Source organism: Sceloporus occidentalis, unplaced genomic scaffold (genome assembly GCF_023333645.1).
Source record: "Sceloporus occidentalis isolate IW3139 unplaced genomic scaffold, rSceOcc1.0.p SCAF_71, whole genome shotgun sequence".
Classification (NCBI taxonomy): Eukaryota; Metazoa; Chordata; class Lepidosauria; order Squamata; family Phrynosomatidae; genus Sceloporus; species Sceloporus occidentalis.
The window spans coordinates 1,148,048-1,165,294 of NW_028317051.1; the positions used below are offsets into that span (position 1 = coordinate 1,148,048).

Consider the following 17,247-nt stretch of genomic DNA (forward strand, 5'->3'; position numbering starts at 1 on the left):
TACTATAGTGGGGTTCATGTGATACGTATTATGTGACCTCCGCTGGGCACTTCAGTTATCGTTCGTCTGGGTGCCGTGCATCTGTGTCACCTGCTTTTGTGCACCTCTCTGAGTACCCCCCTTGGTGACCCTGCATACGAAGTATGTATATAACAAAAATGCTGCAGTGTATCATTGGTGCCACAAAAAGTATATTAACATCTTTCTTTGTAGAAGACCAGGCAATTTATATAGTTTTGCTCCAACACACATCCCCTGGTGTCCACTATCACATATGTGACAGGTACTGAAATGGCTAAAGAAGTAGTGGGGGAGCTTATAATGTCTCTTCTTTCTTTAGGCATAATGCAGACATCTACATTCTGCCTATTCCCAGCCTGATTTCCGCTGCTCCCCCCAAAAAATTCCCCCCCACTAAGGCATCTCTGGGACTAGTCCCTCCCCTATGTATGGCTCACCTCAACCTCACCCCTCTACAAATCCACTATCCTAGAAGAGGAAACATTCCCAGGAGCCTATCCTGGATAGTTCCTAGGTATGCCTGTTTATTAAAATTCATACAGGGCCATCTTCAAAGGTAAATGGACACTGGCACAATCTCTAAAAATTCCTCAGCTAACAACTCTTTCCCTCAGATTGCTTAAGTGAAGAGAGCACAAAGACATTAACACAAGATATACATGTGATACGGACCATTTTGCAATGTTGGTTTATTTTTTAAGCTCATCATAAAGAATTCACCATCATACTTGGGAAGTCTAAGTATCCCCAACACACACGTCCTTGAGCAATGAAAACAACTCAGTTCAGGGCCGGCCCAAGACATAGTGCTGCCTGGGGCGAAGTTTGAAATGCGACCGCCCCCATGCCGACGCCACTGCTCATTATCTACCCCCCCTTCCCTATTATCTACCCCCCCTTTGTACTTCACTTACCTTCCAGCAGTCCTGCGGCGAGTCTTCCTGCTCTGCTGTGGTGTGCTCTGCTTCACTGCTGAGCATTACAAGCCAGCACCGAGAGAGAGGGGCGCCGAGCGGGTACTGAAAACTTGATAAGCGAAAACCACTCAGCGCCTCTCTCTCCTCCGCTTCAAAAAAAAAAAAAGGCGCTTCGGGCGCAATTTCCCCACTCTACTCCATGGCAGGGACAACTGTGAGCCCTTGAGATTGGAGAGTGGCCCTAGGATCTGTCACTTTTGTCATATGGAAAAGATGACTCTACACTTCCAAGAAGCATAGTATGAAACTGTCCCCTCACAATTTCTGCCTTTGGTGGAGGCAACAGTAAAAGCCTGATGTGATACATCCAAAAAGATGTAGCAGCCAATTATTTTACAGAAATGGATGATCTGAAATGGATATCACACGCACACATATATACCGTATATTACATTTTATTTTCCATATGCATGGTTATTATTATTATTATCATTATTATTACATTCAGTATTGTTGTACTAGATAATGAATGCACCTTATTTCAAGGCCAAGTGGTACCTAATGTGAGATATACTCGATATATTCCTGGAGCATATTTATCCTTATACTTAGTGGTGTTAAAGAAGAGGCATAGATGGAATATTATGGGTTCAGTTAACCCTTGGTTGTGTTACAACCCAACACTAAACACTAAATATTAATGTTAAATGAAGAATCCACCTCCCTTTATCAGGATCCACCCGTTACAAATACTACGGCTGTCTATTTGCCCTAAATATAATGAAATATTTTGCAGGTAGGACATATGCTGGATTGAGCTGGACCATATTATGTAAAGGAATCAACCCCAGTCATAGTATAGAACTGTGTCAGGGCTCAATGATCAAAGCTAAGAAGGGGCAACTAGGAAACGGCAGATGTGCCTTTTAATCAAACTAATTAAAAAAAATCATGACCCTTTATCCAGTCGCTTCTACTTAATAGACTTTACTGTGTCTGTAATATAATGTATATATTGCTGGCTTTATCTCCAGAATTCTGTCTTAGGCTATTATAAAAAATGCTGATAAAGGAAACAAGACCAAACAATTCTACAGTTAATGGAGTCCAACTCTATTTAACACAGATCTTTAATCATACTTCCCGTGAAATTAGAACTAACAAAAACGCACGGAAATATTTCATGCATAAACAACAGTAATTACACTGAATTATCTGATGTTAAACAAAAATGCTAAACAGAACAATGCTGTTTTTGCTTAATAGCTGTTTTACTTTAGTAAAATGTTTCACCTGTACATTCCATCAACGTTTTCATGGACTACCTGCAACCGGTTCCTCTGGGAATATTTGCTGGATATATGTTCTACAGCCTAAACGTCCCAACAATATGTATGAAACATCTGAAAGTATGCTTAGAAATTAAGTAGTGTAAATAAAATACATTATTAATCATCTAAATCCCCTATTGCATTACATACGTTTTAATTACTGGGTCACAAAGTCACAAAAAAGTGTCAGTAAAGCCCTGTCCTCTAGCCAAATCTCTAAGAAGTTCCCCAAAAATAAAAGATTCCTCGTTGTTATACAGTTATATAGCTGAAATTGAAAAGTACATCCATTAAGTTCAACCTTTCCATGATATCCCCAATTGTGTTGACTTTAAATAACCCCTAAAGCTTTACCCCCCCTATGGGAGGCAGGGCCAATTTCCATAGTTTTGCTCTAGAGTTACTGACTTATCTAATCAACAGCTTCCACTTTACCAAGGGAAACCTATATATACGTTTTTATTTTTCACAAGTTAAGCGACGGATAACATGTCAAAATTCAGCTCCACAAAAATATATATTTTCTTTCCCTACAAATTCCAAACCAAACAGCAAAAAAATTTCTAAAAGCTCACACTCTTCTTTGGAAATGTATCCAACAGATGCTAAATGTATTGAGTTGCATGCGCAGCCTGTGTAGGCCACAGGACATAACGCAGTTTACGCCCTCCTAAGAAGTGATTAAGTCCCCCAATCATACTAACAACAAACTATGGGTAGAAAGTCCAAATGTCCACAAGTGTGCCATCACACCTATTCTGCACCTGCTTTTGAAAGCTACTACTCTAATGGCTCTTGCCATCCTTGCTAATTTTTTTTACCATTGTTGGTTACCATGGTAGCACACCCTTTTCATTTCAATGTTTTAAAAAATAGTCTTCAAGAAGCTATCTGCAGTATAGACAAAGCCTCCACGTTTAACAGTAAACTTAATGGAAGTCTTGCTTGTCCACTTATGCAACATTCAAAACTTCCAGTGTGAGCGGGTAAGATGGCAGCCGGTTGGCTAAGAAGACAATAAATAATGCTTGTTGCGGTTCTGCACAGGAATGCACATAATGAGGGATTGTGCGTGGCTAAGAAATTTTTGTTTGTTTTACGCTGGTCTTACTAGGTAGTGATTTCATTTTACCCTAAGGAAGCTTTGCACTGTTTGAGAAATTGCTTTTAATTTCAATATCTTACACGGAATCACACATATAAGTTGCAAATCAGTTATTTAATACTGTTCTCCAAGATAAAGTATTTTAAAAAAAAAATCAAAAAGCCATATTTAAAGAACAGATTACTCATTTATTATGGAAAAATACATTATGTATCATATTGTTTAAATAAAAAGCACACAGCTATACTCTTTACACAGATGATAATATTTTGTTAACTCAGATGAAGGGGCCACTTATTAATTGCATACAGTCCATTTTAATATTTACGTCCCAGTTTGTTCCAGATCCATATGTTATTGCATGGAATTCCATTATTACAAGGGTCTTATGAATAAAGCACACAGGGCAAGGGGACTGCAAAGTTTGCTGATCCAGAAGTCAGTTCCTTTTGTTTGATTATGGTTGAGGTAGAATGGTGTCCTTTTGATATTTGAGTTAAGTTGATTCAAAACTGTCCTCCATTGTAGTTTTTGGTACAATAATTACTGCAATATCCCCCAGTTTAAAAAAGCACTATTCTTTTTTCTAAAGCCACTTTTCAATATTGCGCTTTTAAAGATAACAACTAATACATATAAAAACATTTGAGGAATGATTTACTCAGCTAATATATATATATATATATATATATATATATATATATATATATTTTAGCAATAATGTAACAAATTACTTAACAATAGCGGTTAACATATTGCAACAGCAAATACCTTATATGCGATGCTAGCACTATCCAAACTCCTTAAGCTACTGTATATAGGAGCAAGAATGATGTACACAAACATGCAAGAATTACATAGCCCCGTCACATAGTGCTGATAATAGAACTAAATGTAAATGTATAATATTGGCTCAACTATGGCTGCCACAATGATTCTGTAAAGAAGAGGCATCACAAACCTTTGTTACTTCATGTTGGTCCTTGGCATGATACAGTACCAGCTGTTTATAGTTGTGTCAACATTCTTTTAATAGTTGAGTAGTTTTACCATCATTATATGTAAAGCTCCCTGTATCTCTATATTTTATAGAACCAAGTAAGCTAAAAATCCTATAAATATTAAGTCTGTAACTGACCTGTTCTACGGGTACACACATTTTGCATTATAAGTGAAGCCACGTTATACAACAAAATGTTGTGAGAATTTGTATGCCACTTGGTTGGCATATGGTTGTTTTAAATGACAGAACAAATCCTAAGAATCAGAACTTTTCTTCAATACAAGGCAGTTAAAAAATTACACTTGGTATGTATACCAAGTAGAGGCATATATTGGCATTATACAAGTCTAACATGGATTTTTAGGTTCCCCGGTCAGCTAGTGGTTGCCACTGTTTAACATATATGCAACATGTTGGTCAGTGGGTTTTATGTAACTCACTTATTACATGTCGATATTAAGCCAAGGATAAAAGCCTCCACTAAATCCCTGAATTTACAATATAAAACAGCAACAAATAATTTGAAGAACCATTCTTTTAGGACCATTTTGTAAAAGCTCAGTTATTGTTTTTTTAGACCATTGCCATAAACACTTATCTGTTATGAGGGACCACTTAATACATTTGATGTCAAATGTTAGATCAAATTAAAAACATGGGCATCTAGGGATTTTACAGGTTATTCCAGTAAACCAAAATGTGTGATTCATTAGTAGCCATATTGCCATTTTAGATACATGAATGCATATTAGTAATTGCCTTGTATTACAAGGTTTATATGACAATAAGAGTCTTACTAAGTAGATCTTAGCTGCAGGATATCACCAGAATACTTTACTTTGAGGTTGTTTTGCAAAAATGGAAATCACTTAGGGCATATATGAAAAAAAGCAATTTTGTATGACATAGAAAAATGGCACAATTAACATTTTCTTTGATAACCGCCTAAACCACATTGAGGGTAACTGTAGCGATCATGACTGATTGTTAATTTGCAAAGCAGAGCACACACATTCAAAGGATACATTTCACAGCATGTTCCAGTATTATATAGGCTGGAACAAAATGACAATTGAATCTCAACAATTACCTACTAAAGTTTAACATTCAGTTATGGAGACATTTTTTTTTCACCCCGCAGATATATGACAGACATTACTTCAGCAAATCTATAGAGATGGGAAACTGATTTTTACCTGCACAGCTACCCTCCTTTTCTTCAAAGCCAGCACTACATGTACATTTTCCAATCGGGACCAGCCACTCCCCCTCTGCACTGCAATGCATCCTAGGTGGATTATCCAGGTCTACTTCAGAGTTATTCACACAAGTCCCCCTAACTTCCACCAGAGTCGAAAATGCTGCCTCTGCCACTGTGTCTGGAAAAACGGCTAAGTTCTGCACCGTGGAGAGGCACTTTTTATAATAGACACGCACTGAGACTAATGCAACACAGGCCCCGACATCCTGGAATCCCAAGTGGAAACCTCGCTTGTTCAGGTGGCCAATCTCCCTAACTTCCGTGTTCAGTTTCATTTTACGCTCCCCTAGGTCCCCTTGGGTGAAGCTCTCATCAGCCGCTATAGTATCAATCTTGATATACCTGCTCTCTTTGATATTTCTTCCCAGGTCATAATCAGATTCTATGTAGTAGAGATTAAAGGTCTCCTTGCATGTCCCCACCACTCCAGGAATGCTGTTACAGTCCCTCAAGGTGAACTTGAGTTCAATAAAGATTCTTTGTCCATTTCTCCTCAGGATCCAGCCTGTTTGTAGCCAGTTGTTCTGGTTTGGCTCCATCACATTGCACACCTGGTAGGTACGAATCGGTTTGTAATTCTCATCAACGCCACTGATTTCTTCCCACTAGTACAAAGAAAAAAGGACCATTTAATTGTATGCTTTAACTTTCATATGCTGTAAAATATACACATAACTTAACTCCCTTCTTCCATTCCAGTAGTGTTGCCACTGAAATCAATGTGTGGTTCTTCAAATGTATGCAAATAGAACTTCAGTGTTCAGCTATAATACAAGTTATTGGCTGCCACTGCTCCCAATAGGCTGTGAGAGCCGAGTTTACATTAGCTTCAAAAGGACTGCCACAGAGCATGTGCGGGAAGCAAACTTAAGTATGCTACCTACTTTCAGCATAGGGAGCATTAGGTATGAGATACATGGGGCATAAGCCTTATCTTCTTACTATAATAAGTAAAGAATACATGCACCCATAAGTGTGCAGTAAAATGCATTGGAGACCTTGCAAAATGGACCTGTGTGTGTATATGTGTGTGTGGGCAGGCCTGTATATGGGCAGTGTATATGTGTGTATACAGGCAGTGTATGTGTATGAGCAGGCACGTGTAAGGGCATTGTATGTATATATATATGTGTGTATGGGCAGTGTATACGTGTGTAAATAGGCAGGTGTGTGTATATGGGCAGTGCGTGTAAGGGCAGTGTATATGGCAGTGCACACGTGTGTATAGGCAGTTGTGTGTAAGAGCAGTATATGTGTATAAGTGTGTTTAAGGGCAGGTGTGTGTAAAAGCAGTATAAATAGGCAGTCGTGTGTAAGGGTATGGAAATAACATAACCTCTGTAAAAAAAAACGAAAAAAACCAGGGGGTGCAATTTTCTATTATTGGGAAAAAAAGAGCTAGCAACAGCTGTAGATTAGGGAAGATAAGTGTAAAACGTACTCATACATCATAAAAAGTATGACTTTGCTAAATTGAAATCCATTTGCATACATATATACAGTATACGTATCTAATATTGTGCAAAAGTTTTATGCTATGTGTGAAAAAATGCAGTAAAGTAAGTATGCTTTCACAAATAGACATTTTAATAGTTTTATTATCTGACAAAATGCAAAGTGAGTGAACAGAAGAAAATTCTAAATCAAATCAATGTTTGGTGTGACCACCTCTTGCTTTAAAACAGCATGAATTATTCTAGGTGATCAGGTCAGGTAGGAGCCCATGCGCAGGGGATACTTGGGGTTCAGTATGTAACCCACGGTGCATGATTATGCAAACAAAGACACCACAAACAGAAATCCAGGTAATGCAGTGTATTTCATGTATATAACAGGACCAGCATATAAGGGTAATATAGTCTAAGCAAGTAACCGGACGTATGGCAAAATAAAATACAGGTAATAAGTCTTTTGGCAGGGAGCCCGCTTGGAAGGGCGCAACAGACAGAGAGCCCGCTTGGAAGGGCACGAAAGGCACACAGTCCACTTGGAAGGGCACAAAAGGCACACAGCCCGCTTGGAAGGGTACGAAAGGCACACAGCCCGCTTGGAAGGGTACGAAAGGCACACAGCCCGCTTGGAAGGGTACAAAAGGCACACAGCCCGCTTGGAAGGGTACAAAAGGCACACAGCCCACAATAGCAGGGAGTCCACTTGGAAGGACACAATAGCAGGGAGTCCACTTGGAAGGACACAATAGCAGGGAGTCCACTTGGAAGGACACAATAGCAGGGAGTCCACTTGGAAGGACACAATAGCAGGGAGTCCACTTGGAAGGACACAATAGCAGGGAGTCCACGTGGAAGGACACAATAGCAGGGAGTCCACGTGGAAGGACACAATAGCAGGGAGTCCACGTGGAAGGACACAATAGCAGGGAGTCCACGTGGAAGGACACAATAGCAGGGAACCAGGAACAGTACAGGTGCAGAGCCACAGCAGGAAGGTCCATAGACTTCAATACAAAGGCCCTGACTGAAGGGCAGTGCAGGTTCATAAAGGCAGGGTAATCCAGGTAACAAGGCCCAGCTGGATGTAGACTAGGGCTCAACCCAGGTAACAAGGCACACCTGAGTTCTGAGTGCTCCAGAGGGCGGAGGGTGGCCACTAGTGGTCGCAGATGTAAACGCCACAGGTATAAAAAAGCCATGGTTCAGGTAGCGAAAAATTGGTTCCTGACAGTAGGTTGTTCCAAACATCTTGGAAAACTAACCACAGGCCGCCTCAGTTGCTTCTCTCTCTTCATGTAATCCCAGACAGACTCGATGATGTTAAAATCAAGGGGGTGTGGGGGTCATACCATCATTTCCAGGAGTTCTTGTTCATCTTTATACCAAAGATAGTTCTTAATGGCTTTGGCTGTATGTTTGGGGTCAATGTCATCGTGCAGAATTGTCATTCCCCCTTTGCTGTAATCCATTCCTGGACTGTCCTGTACTTCTGATTCTTTGCTTCTAGTCCTGCTCTTAGCTTCAGCTCCTGTTTCCTTTATAAGATGTGCCCCACCTGTTTGTTATGTTTGTCTATAGGTATGTCCTTCTCGGTTTTGTGTTTATATTTACTGCTTAGTTTAAGTTTATTAGTGATGCAGTAGGCAGGGTTTAGCATTAGGACCCACCGAATATTGGAGTACTTTGGCGTAGTGGTGGGCTAAGCATACTATGGCCATAAGATGTGACTTAATGTCCAACTGTTATCATATAGTCATAGGCTAGTCCTGTATTTCTATGTGTCAGTCTTTTATGTGCCTTTGCCCTCTTTTCCCTGTATTATCTGAGAATTACAGTTCCTCTTTCCTCTCCCCATGTCCCAGTTTAAGATTTCCTATCCTTGCTTAAAGGAGAAGCGTCTGAGGATCCTGGCTCCTCACTCCATGCCTTGTGTGCATTGTTTCCCTGTCCTCTGTTGGGTCTTGTACCATGTATGTCTTGTCTGGCTATGTTTCTTGCTCGTCTCCCTGTTCCTTGTTCTGTCCCCCTTGCTTGCTATGTTCTCCTGTACTCTGCTTAGCTTCCCTACTCCCAGCCTGTAGCATCCTGCACATTTCTCTGTAGAGCTATGTCTCATGCCTGCTCCAGGGTGCCTGCAGGATATCACTTTGTTTTTTTTCTGGATAACATCCGCTGCTATGTCAGGGCACTGGTGTGTGGCCGCACAACCATAGGTGGCCAACACCCTGGAGAGTGCAATCGCCCTGAACCAGGCCCTTTCCAACTCCGCTCTTGCACAGTGACTCCTGAAATTCCATCATTGGGCGCTGTGGGTCATTACAGTCGTCTGTATGGACCCAGTCCCTGACAAGAATAAATGTGGGGCCAATCAGATGCCTCCCTGATTGGATTGCATGATGGATAAGCATCTGCCTGTGCTTTTCAGCATTGAGACCATTAATTCTGACCAAATCAACAACTCCATCTGCAGAAATGGAGCCCCAAACCTGCAAGAACCCTCCACTATGCTTCACTGTTGCCTGAAAACACCCATTCTCTTCAGCTCTTCATCAAACAGCCTTCTGCTACAGCCAACTATTTCATATTTTGGCTTATCAGTCCAGAGCATATTATTCTGCGCCCCAATTCCTGTGTTTTCATGAGTAGTTGAGTCACTTGCCCTTGTTTCCACATCAGAGGTATGGCATTTTTTTCAAAGAAGACCACTTCTGACCAGACATCTCCATACAGTAGATGGGTATACCAGGGTCCCACTGTTTTCTGCCAACGCCGAGCTGATGGCACTGCTGGACTTCTTTTAATTGTGATGGGAAGTAAGCATGATGTGTCTTTCATCTGCTGCCCTAAGTTTCCGTGGCTGACCACTATGGTCCTCAACATTCCCTGTTTCTTTATGCCTCTCAGAGCTTGGACAGAACATACATTTCTGCCTGGGAGAGACCTAGCTGATGGAGTATAACTACCTTGTGCTCAGTCTTGCCATGGTGTATGACTTTTGACATTACACTGTCTTCGCCAGCCTGACCATGTTAGAGGGTTTGTATGTTTCTCACCCAGTTGTATTCCTACTACACAATTGTTTCTGTTTTATGATTGTCTTTCAACCTTCATATAAAATTGATGCTCATATAGACCTGTTTGGTATTGTTTAATCATACACCTAACTACATGCCTACAGAATGCCTGACTTTGTCCAAGTGTACCTAGAATAATTGATGCTGTTTTGAATGCAAAGGGTGGTCACACCAAATATTGATTTGATTTGTATTTTTCTTCTGTTCACTCACTTTGCATTTTGTTAAATGATTACTACCTCAACTGTTAAGAAATACTGTATCTCATTCCTGCCAAGTCTACCCCTATCCAATATCCTATAAAACCATCCTCTGTGGAGATTGCCTCTTTCTGAACTTTATGTATACCCTGGAGGCACGTCAAAGCATTTGTCATAACCTCCCTTATGCCGAGCCTATAAAAAGCAGCTTATCCAAGAGAAAGAGGTGTTAGCATGATTTTTATTTTGGTTAATGGTGACAGGTACAACATGAACTACATAATGGGACTTTCTCTGAAAATATATCCCTACACTGGCTGTAAGTTGTATATTTATAATGTTACTGCCATGCCTCTTGCTTAAAGTTGGATCTTTAAGACTGCATTTGCATAGCGATACTATACACTATTATCCAGATTGAGTAAATATTAATAATTTTATATCATAATAAAGCTTAATAACAGCATTATCATAGCCTTCACTCTATCAGTTAAAATATACAGTATTACCAATATCAGTTATATTACCGAACTTTGTCATAAAGTCCGAGAGGCAGATGTGACAAATACCAATCTCTGACGAAATACAACTTCAGATGAATTATGCACTTACTCCATTGGATGGGTGTGAGGTCCAACCCAACTCTGCTTGCGATTCTTTGGAATCCAGAAGTATAACTGCAATAAAACCAGAGACAAATTTTTATGTACAGCTTTCACAATGACTCTACCTTTTTATGTCAAGAACAACAGTAATGTTTTGTAATGCTGATAACCTTGGAAACTCAGGGATTAAAATCACCCATGACACTTTTAAGACCAGCAGCCTATAAAACGACCTATATGTGGCCACCTAATTGATACAACTGCACACATGGAAGACACAGGGGAGTTGCTGATGGCCACTCTGGGTCTGTGCCTTAGCCTATACATTAAGAGGTAATAACAGCTGGTATAAAATAAATCAAAATAGTTTACACATTTAATAGGTCTTTTTATATCATGTACAAATCAAAATGATATTAGTAAGAACGCTAATAATTGGTGTGTTAGTTTTTATCTTACTCTAACTTATCCTACTCGTAAAGTGGGTGGCACATAATGCACCACAATAGCACATAATAACCAATGTTAATTTATAAACCTAATTACATGTTTTTAACTGGCAAAAATATTCAAAACAGTCTGTTTACATAGAGAACATGTGACCCTAGTTAAACGATAAACAAATTTAACAAATACATAACTACTACAAAAGACAGGTTTATGCAGCAAAATATTTTAATAAAAACAATGAGGTACTTAGAATAGTGTATCAGGCAATGGAATTTCATTCCTTCAAATAAAATGTGACTGAATGCAGTTTGCTGTGTTATTTTTGTATAGGTGTCTGATTCAAAACAGATTTGTAATTATTTTGGCAAGCAGAGGAAGGAAATTGAGTTAACAAAGCTGATGACTAAATCACACCTCAATTAAAGAAAATATTGTTGTCAAACAACCTTAAAGCCCTGCCTAGCATATCAAAACTCAGCTGACAAAAGTATCGGAAAGAGAATTTGGATCTGGCCAGTAGGTAGAAGCACCAGATAATTAACCTGTTTAACGGTGACCAGAGAGAGTTTTTTTTTAATAAGGTTTTTCTATTAAGGTTGAACCATATAATCAGCAATTCACCAACTACAAGACATTTGTATCAAGCATATGACATAGATACATTATCCTAGTGAATCCCCACCACAACCACAGGCATAAATGTCCTGTAGAATGTGCTATATTATAATGTTCACATATGTGGTAGGTTCCAAAATCTCACTTTTTCCTTTTGTTCTCTTGCTTCTTATAGCACTCCGAAAGTTTTGATCCACACCAAGGTGTACGTCGAAGTCTTGATGCTATACACTGTCTCCAAGCTAGTTATATAGTATGTCCATCTTGAAGTTTCGACCCACATATATTTCTCTAGGAATAGCATCACAAGGTTTTGTAATCAACTTTTAAACATATAACATATAACATATATCCTTTATACCTAGGTTGTGTAAAGCTTTGTATGCTGAAGAAATTTGAAGTGTGCTCGCCACGTATGCAGAGTAATCCTGGAAGAAGAGAAATCGATGGTTCTTGTAGTTATGCGAAGCCCTGGATTTGGGATCTGGGAGAGGTCACTGCCTGGTGTGGAATCTTGCTTCATGTTAGAATTAGACTCCAGGTCGGCCTCTTGGTGGGGGCCCTGTCTTTTCCCAGATTTTGAGGTAGATTGGGAGGTGTTAACCATATACTTTTTTTGAGATTATTTTCTTTGGGGCTTGCTTACAAATTTCTCCATCTCGTGACGCAGAAGTGGGTGCAAGCAAAAAGATGCTGTATTGTTATATCTGTCTAGCTGTTGATTCCTCTGTTTACTGGCCTCAGGGGGCCAGTTGGGTCTTAGTACAGTACTGGCTATATGCGTTTGTGGGGGAGTAGTTAAGGTGGCAGTAGCAGTAGGGCTCTCATTCACCTTCCTGGACAACGTAACAGTGTAATAGTTCTCAGCGTCACCTCACACCACACTGTTCTATCTCATCTCACAAGGCAAGTATGAATATAGTGAAGTGAATTCACTATAGCACCCAAGATTTCAAAGTCAGATATGGTGAGCATAATCCAAACTGCTATTAAATTGGTGCAAAATATTTTATGGACTGCAAATCTTCAAAACGTAACAAGATGATTTATGTACTGACAGGTTCTCACATCTATGACAGATAAGCCTGGGGTGGTGCAGGGTTGTAGTATCGTGCACTGTCCCATGAAGTTAAGTGTGGATGTAGTATTTCTATAAGGCTGCACTAGGCCTGAAAGACCCGTTTGTTATCCATTTTGCAGCCACCATCATCAATGGGATTCACCTCTCTTGTCACCTCCTGTTCTGGTTGTTCCCAGGGACCACTGATGCTCTGTAAACGATGTACAACCATTTTCCTGCTGCTACAGGTATTCTGCGCCACACTTTTCCCGTGTTCATTTTTAGGTGTCTAATGGGGTTTTTGCAATGGTCCCTGTGGCCACTAGCCATCTTCCACAAGTCTATCAGTGTCAAGGAGGGTGGAGCTACTGGCCCTCGTACCTCAGCGTCTCGGGACTGATAAAGCTCACTCCGTCCTGCTCTCAAATCCTTGCAGGGTCCTTGCCGACGTTCGCTCTGCTGGAACTCCAGTTCATCTCTGCTCCAACCTTGTCTTCCATTGTCGTCCTCAAGATGGAGGCTGAGTGAGGTGTTGGTGCTTAGCTGGACTTAGGGTGAGTAAGTGCTGGAGAGCTGGGCAGTGTTACTGCATTTTGTCCAGCAGCTTATTCTCTGTTGACTTAGTGATGTATTTTGTGCCTTTCTTTGTATTTTAGGTACGGATGGTTATGGTTATTCGGATTGTTCAGAGGAGCTTGATTAAAAGTATTCTAGTGCTGTATTGCATGCCCTTATGGAACCTATAACTAGATTAACATTTTTTATCTAAAACAAACAAATCAAAGAATAATTTGTAGAGAAACAGATTATAAAACACACAAATAGACTTTCAGTCGATTCCCAACACAAATACTAATTCAATGTAGCAATCTTGTAACAGCGGAATATTATGTATTAAACATACATGATAAACAGCCAATGTCATGATTGGTATAAAATGTTAGCATCCCCAACTAATAATTAAGCTACATTCTCAGGGAACATTCCTTATTTATGAAGACAAAATGCATAGTGACATACTATAGATCAATTAAATCTTTTAGCACTGTTTGTTTTTATCTTATTTAGGAACTTACAATTAAAGTACAGTATATCTAATTTTCCCAAATGCTGCATTTTATAGAGGGCAAACTGGGCAAATGCATTATGGGCTGGGGTCCAATGGCACTGTAGACTTTCCTTAATATTCACCTTAGCAAACCTGGTCCTCCAGTGGACCATAGAGGGTGGTAAGTAAATGGAATAGATTTCCATCAGACGTGGTAGAGGCTAATACAGTAAGAGAATTTAAACATACATGGGATGGGCATAAAGCTATCTTTACATCTTTACGTCTTTACATAATAGATGGCCTGGTTCTTATCTGTTATCAAATTCTATGTTTCTATGTGAGCGGCTGTTAGCTGAGCACAAGAAGCCGCACACTGCAAGAGTAAAATTAATCAGGTAATAATGGCATTCTTTTTTTCATTAAATGGATTCTGCAGTGCCCATTTTTTATTCTTTAATGCAAATTTAAGTCAATTTTTGGACTTCAATGCATTTTAGTGCCTATAAATCAGTACATACAACTTTTTTCACCTCTCTTTTTTCTTTTTCTACAAAGGGAAGAGCATACTTGAGTAAACTGCCCATGCCACCATACAAGTGATTTGAGCTTCCATTTAAATAATAAATAATTCAATTTGCATACAAGCAAAGTGGCAGGCAATACTAAGTATACACGATTAACTTTTATATGGTTGTTTAACTTAACATACTTTCTACAAATAACAACAAATACATAAAACATAATTTACTGGGGGCTTGGGCCTCTCCCCATGCCAGTCCATAAGGTAAATCCCTCAAGGTGCACTCTATCATGTTACTCCTCCAAGCAGCCTATAGTATCTTTACCTGTATTAAAAAAATCCCACCACACTTTCACTACAGCCCCACATTTTTAACAGCTCAATTGTCTTCCCCATATTCAGAATTACAACTCCCCCAGCCTTGATGTTACAAGCACACCTAGGTACCCTTTGGGTTGGACCCAGAGTTTCCTGGTGAAATGCTGCTTCCTCAAGTCTCTGGGTCACCTTCATCCAGAGCCGGACTTAAGTGTTCTGGCGCCCTGTGCGGACTACTCCTCTGGCACCCCCTTCTCACTACCCACCTCTGCCCCTTCTCACTACCCCCCCTCCTCACTACCCCCCTCTGCCCCTCCTCACTACCCCCCTCTTCTCACTATGCCCCCCTCTGCCCCTTCTCACTATGCCCCCCCTCTGCCCCTTCTCACTACCCCCCGCCCCTTCTAACTATCTACTCCCTCTCCCTACTTCTCATTACTCATCACTTACGTTGTTGGCAGAGTCCTGTGGTGGGAGTGGGAGGAATCCGTCTTCCCGCTCTGCCGGCATTTCATGTTGAGCGCCGAAATATGTCACGAAGTCACGGAGAGTGAGGGGCGTCGAGCGGTTGCTGAAAACTTCACGAGCAGCCGCTCGGCGCCCCTGCTCGGGACTTAAATTAAAGCTTTGTTTTTTTAAACTTTATTTAACTTGTAGGATGTTAAATGAAGTTTAAAAAAAACCTGATGTTTTAATTTAAGTCTCGGGCAGGCGTCCCTGCTGCCATGGCGCCCTGTGCGGCCGCACACTCCTAAGGCCGGCCCTGCCTTCATCTATCTGGGGCTAACTCCACCTCCACAAAGAAGGAGAGCCAGGACCTACCTTAGGAAGTTCCTATGTATGGTTAGAAGTGCCTACTTTAAAAACAATGCACTGGCATTCAGCATAGCCATGTGGGAGGATTACACCCATGTAAGACTGTTGGGGCTCCAGGGCCGTTCTGGTTTCCAGGACCCATACAGCTATACTAGTCGTGACCCTGAAGGAAACCCTAGTAGTATCAATATTGTTGATCCTGTGATATAAAACCAGTCCTGTACACATTTGACCAAATCATCCAACATTTCAAATGGCCAGAGGGGGGCTTTTGTTTTAAGAGCTGTGACTAGGAGGACAGACCTTTACCAGGGCTTGTGACCTATAGAGAGCAATTTATAGATTTTGTTAGGCATCTACAAGATGAATAGTGTATTTTATGTAAATCAATTTATAAACATTTTTTCTGTTGTTTCCAAGGGAGGTAAAGGGACTCTTGGATTTGGGTCCAATGATAAACGTTTTCCCTCTGCTTACTATTGTAGTTTTATGACATTTAAAAATATTTGTATTTGCCGAAATATGACCTTTATTTATCTATGATGAAAGTATAAAATTAGGACACGACTCTCGGAAGGGAGAGTTCTGTAACAGTGTGTGCACTGTTGCATACAGACAGGGCTTGCGTTATCTAACTTTGAAATTATTAGCTATAAAATATTTAAACATTACCTCTACGATTGCAAACAATTTTGCACCTCACTGATTCCAAATAACACCTCACTGAGCATACCTTTTTAGTTTATTCTAGATTCATAACTTCCCCATTGAAAAATATAATACAAAAAAAACCATCTCCTTTTATTGCGCTAATGAGATATGGATTGTTTGCTTAACTCCCATCTTGCAATGCCTCATTTTGACAGAAGAACCGTGTAAGTTCTAAGTAAGCTATAAACCAGGAGATATCCTCCCTGTGTGCGCTGGGTGATTTCAGTCAATGCATTTGCTGAGAAAAAAAAATATTTTGAAAGGATACACAATTTCATCTATTATTAAGAGTGCTTGGGAATCTGTTGCAAAAAACACACAGCCTTCTGGATGATAACTGGTAATTGACACATTTTATGTATGTTATATAGTTGGCCAATTCTGGCAAAACTGATAATAGTGGAGCCATCGGCCAGAACATGACGTTGGTTACCATGGAGACGGCATCACTTTTACCACTTTGCCCCAGAACTATACATATACAACTTCCTGTTCTTCTTACATATCAAACTAAGATAAATGTGATTTGGGTGAGGTATGAGAAGGGATGGCCCTACTCAAACAAGTGCTAGTTTGAGGCTTTTGCAACCATCACCCCAAACTTACACATACACATAAAATCAGTTTATGCACCTGGCTGCACTCTTAAACTCATGCCCTGGATGGCTACTGCCACTATGTGACTGGTGGAGAGGAGGAATCCAGAATTATCCAGTAAAGCACTCGAGCGATTAGGCC

The 17,247-nt window shown here is 40.2% G+C and overlaps 1 protein-coding gene across 1 annotated transcript in view; it reads right to left on the reverse strand.

Annotated features, from left to right (window-relative positions):
* The window catches only part of LOC149286253 (ephrin type-A receptor 7-like), a 237,041-nt gene extending 226,006 nt beyond the window's left edge, over positions 1-11,035 (reverse strand). The window contains exons 1-2 of the mRNA XM_089494294.1: positions 10,976-11,035; positions 5,574-6,243 (exon numbers count right to left, since the gene is read on the reverse strand). Of these exons, the coding sequence (XP_089350420.1) occupies positions 5,574-6,177 (604 nt within the window). The 5' untranslated portion in view covers positions 6,178-6,243; positions 10,976-11,035. The remainder of the gene's footprint in view (positions 1-5,573; positions 6,244-10,975) is intronic.
* Positions 11,036-17,247: the final 6,212 nt, after the last annotated feature.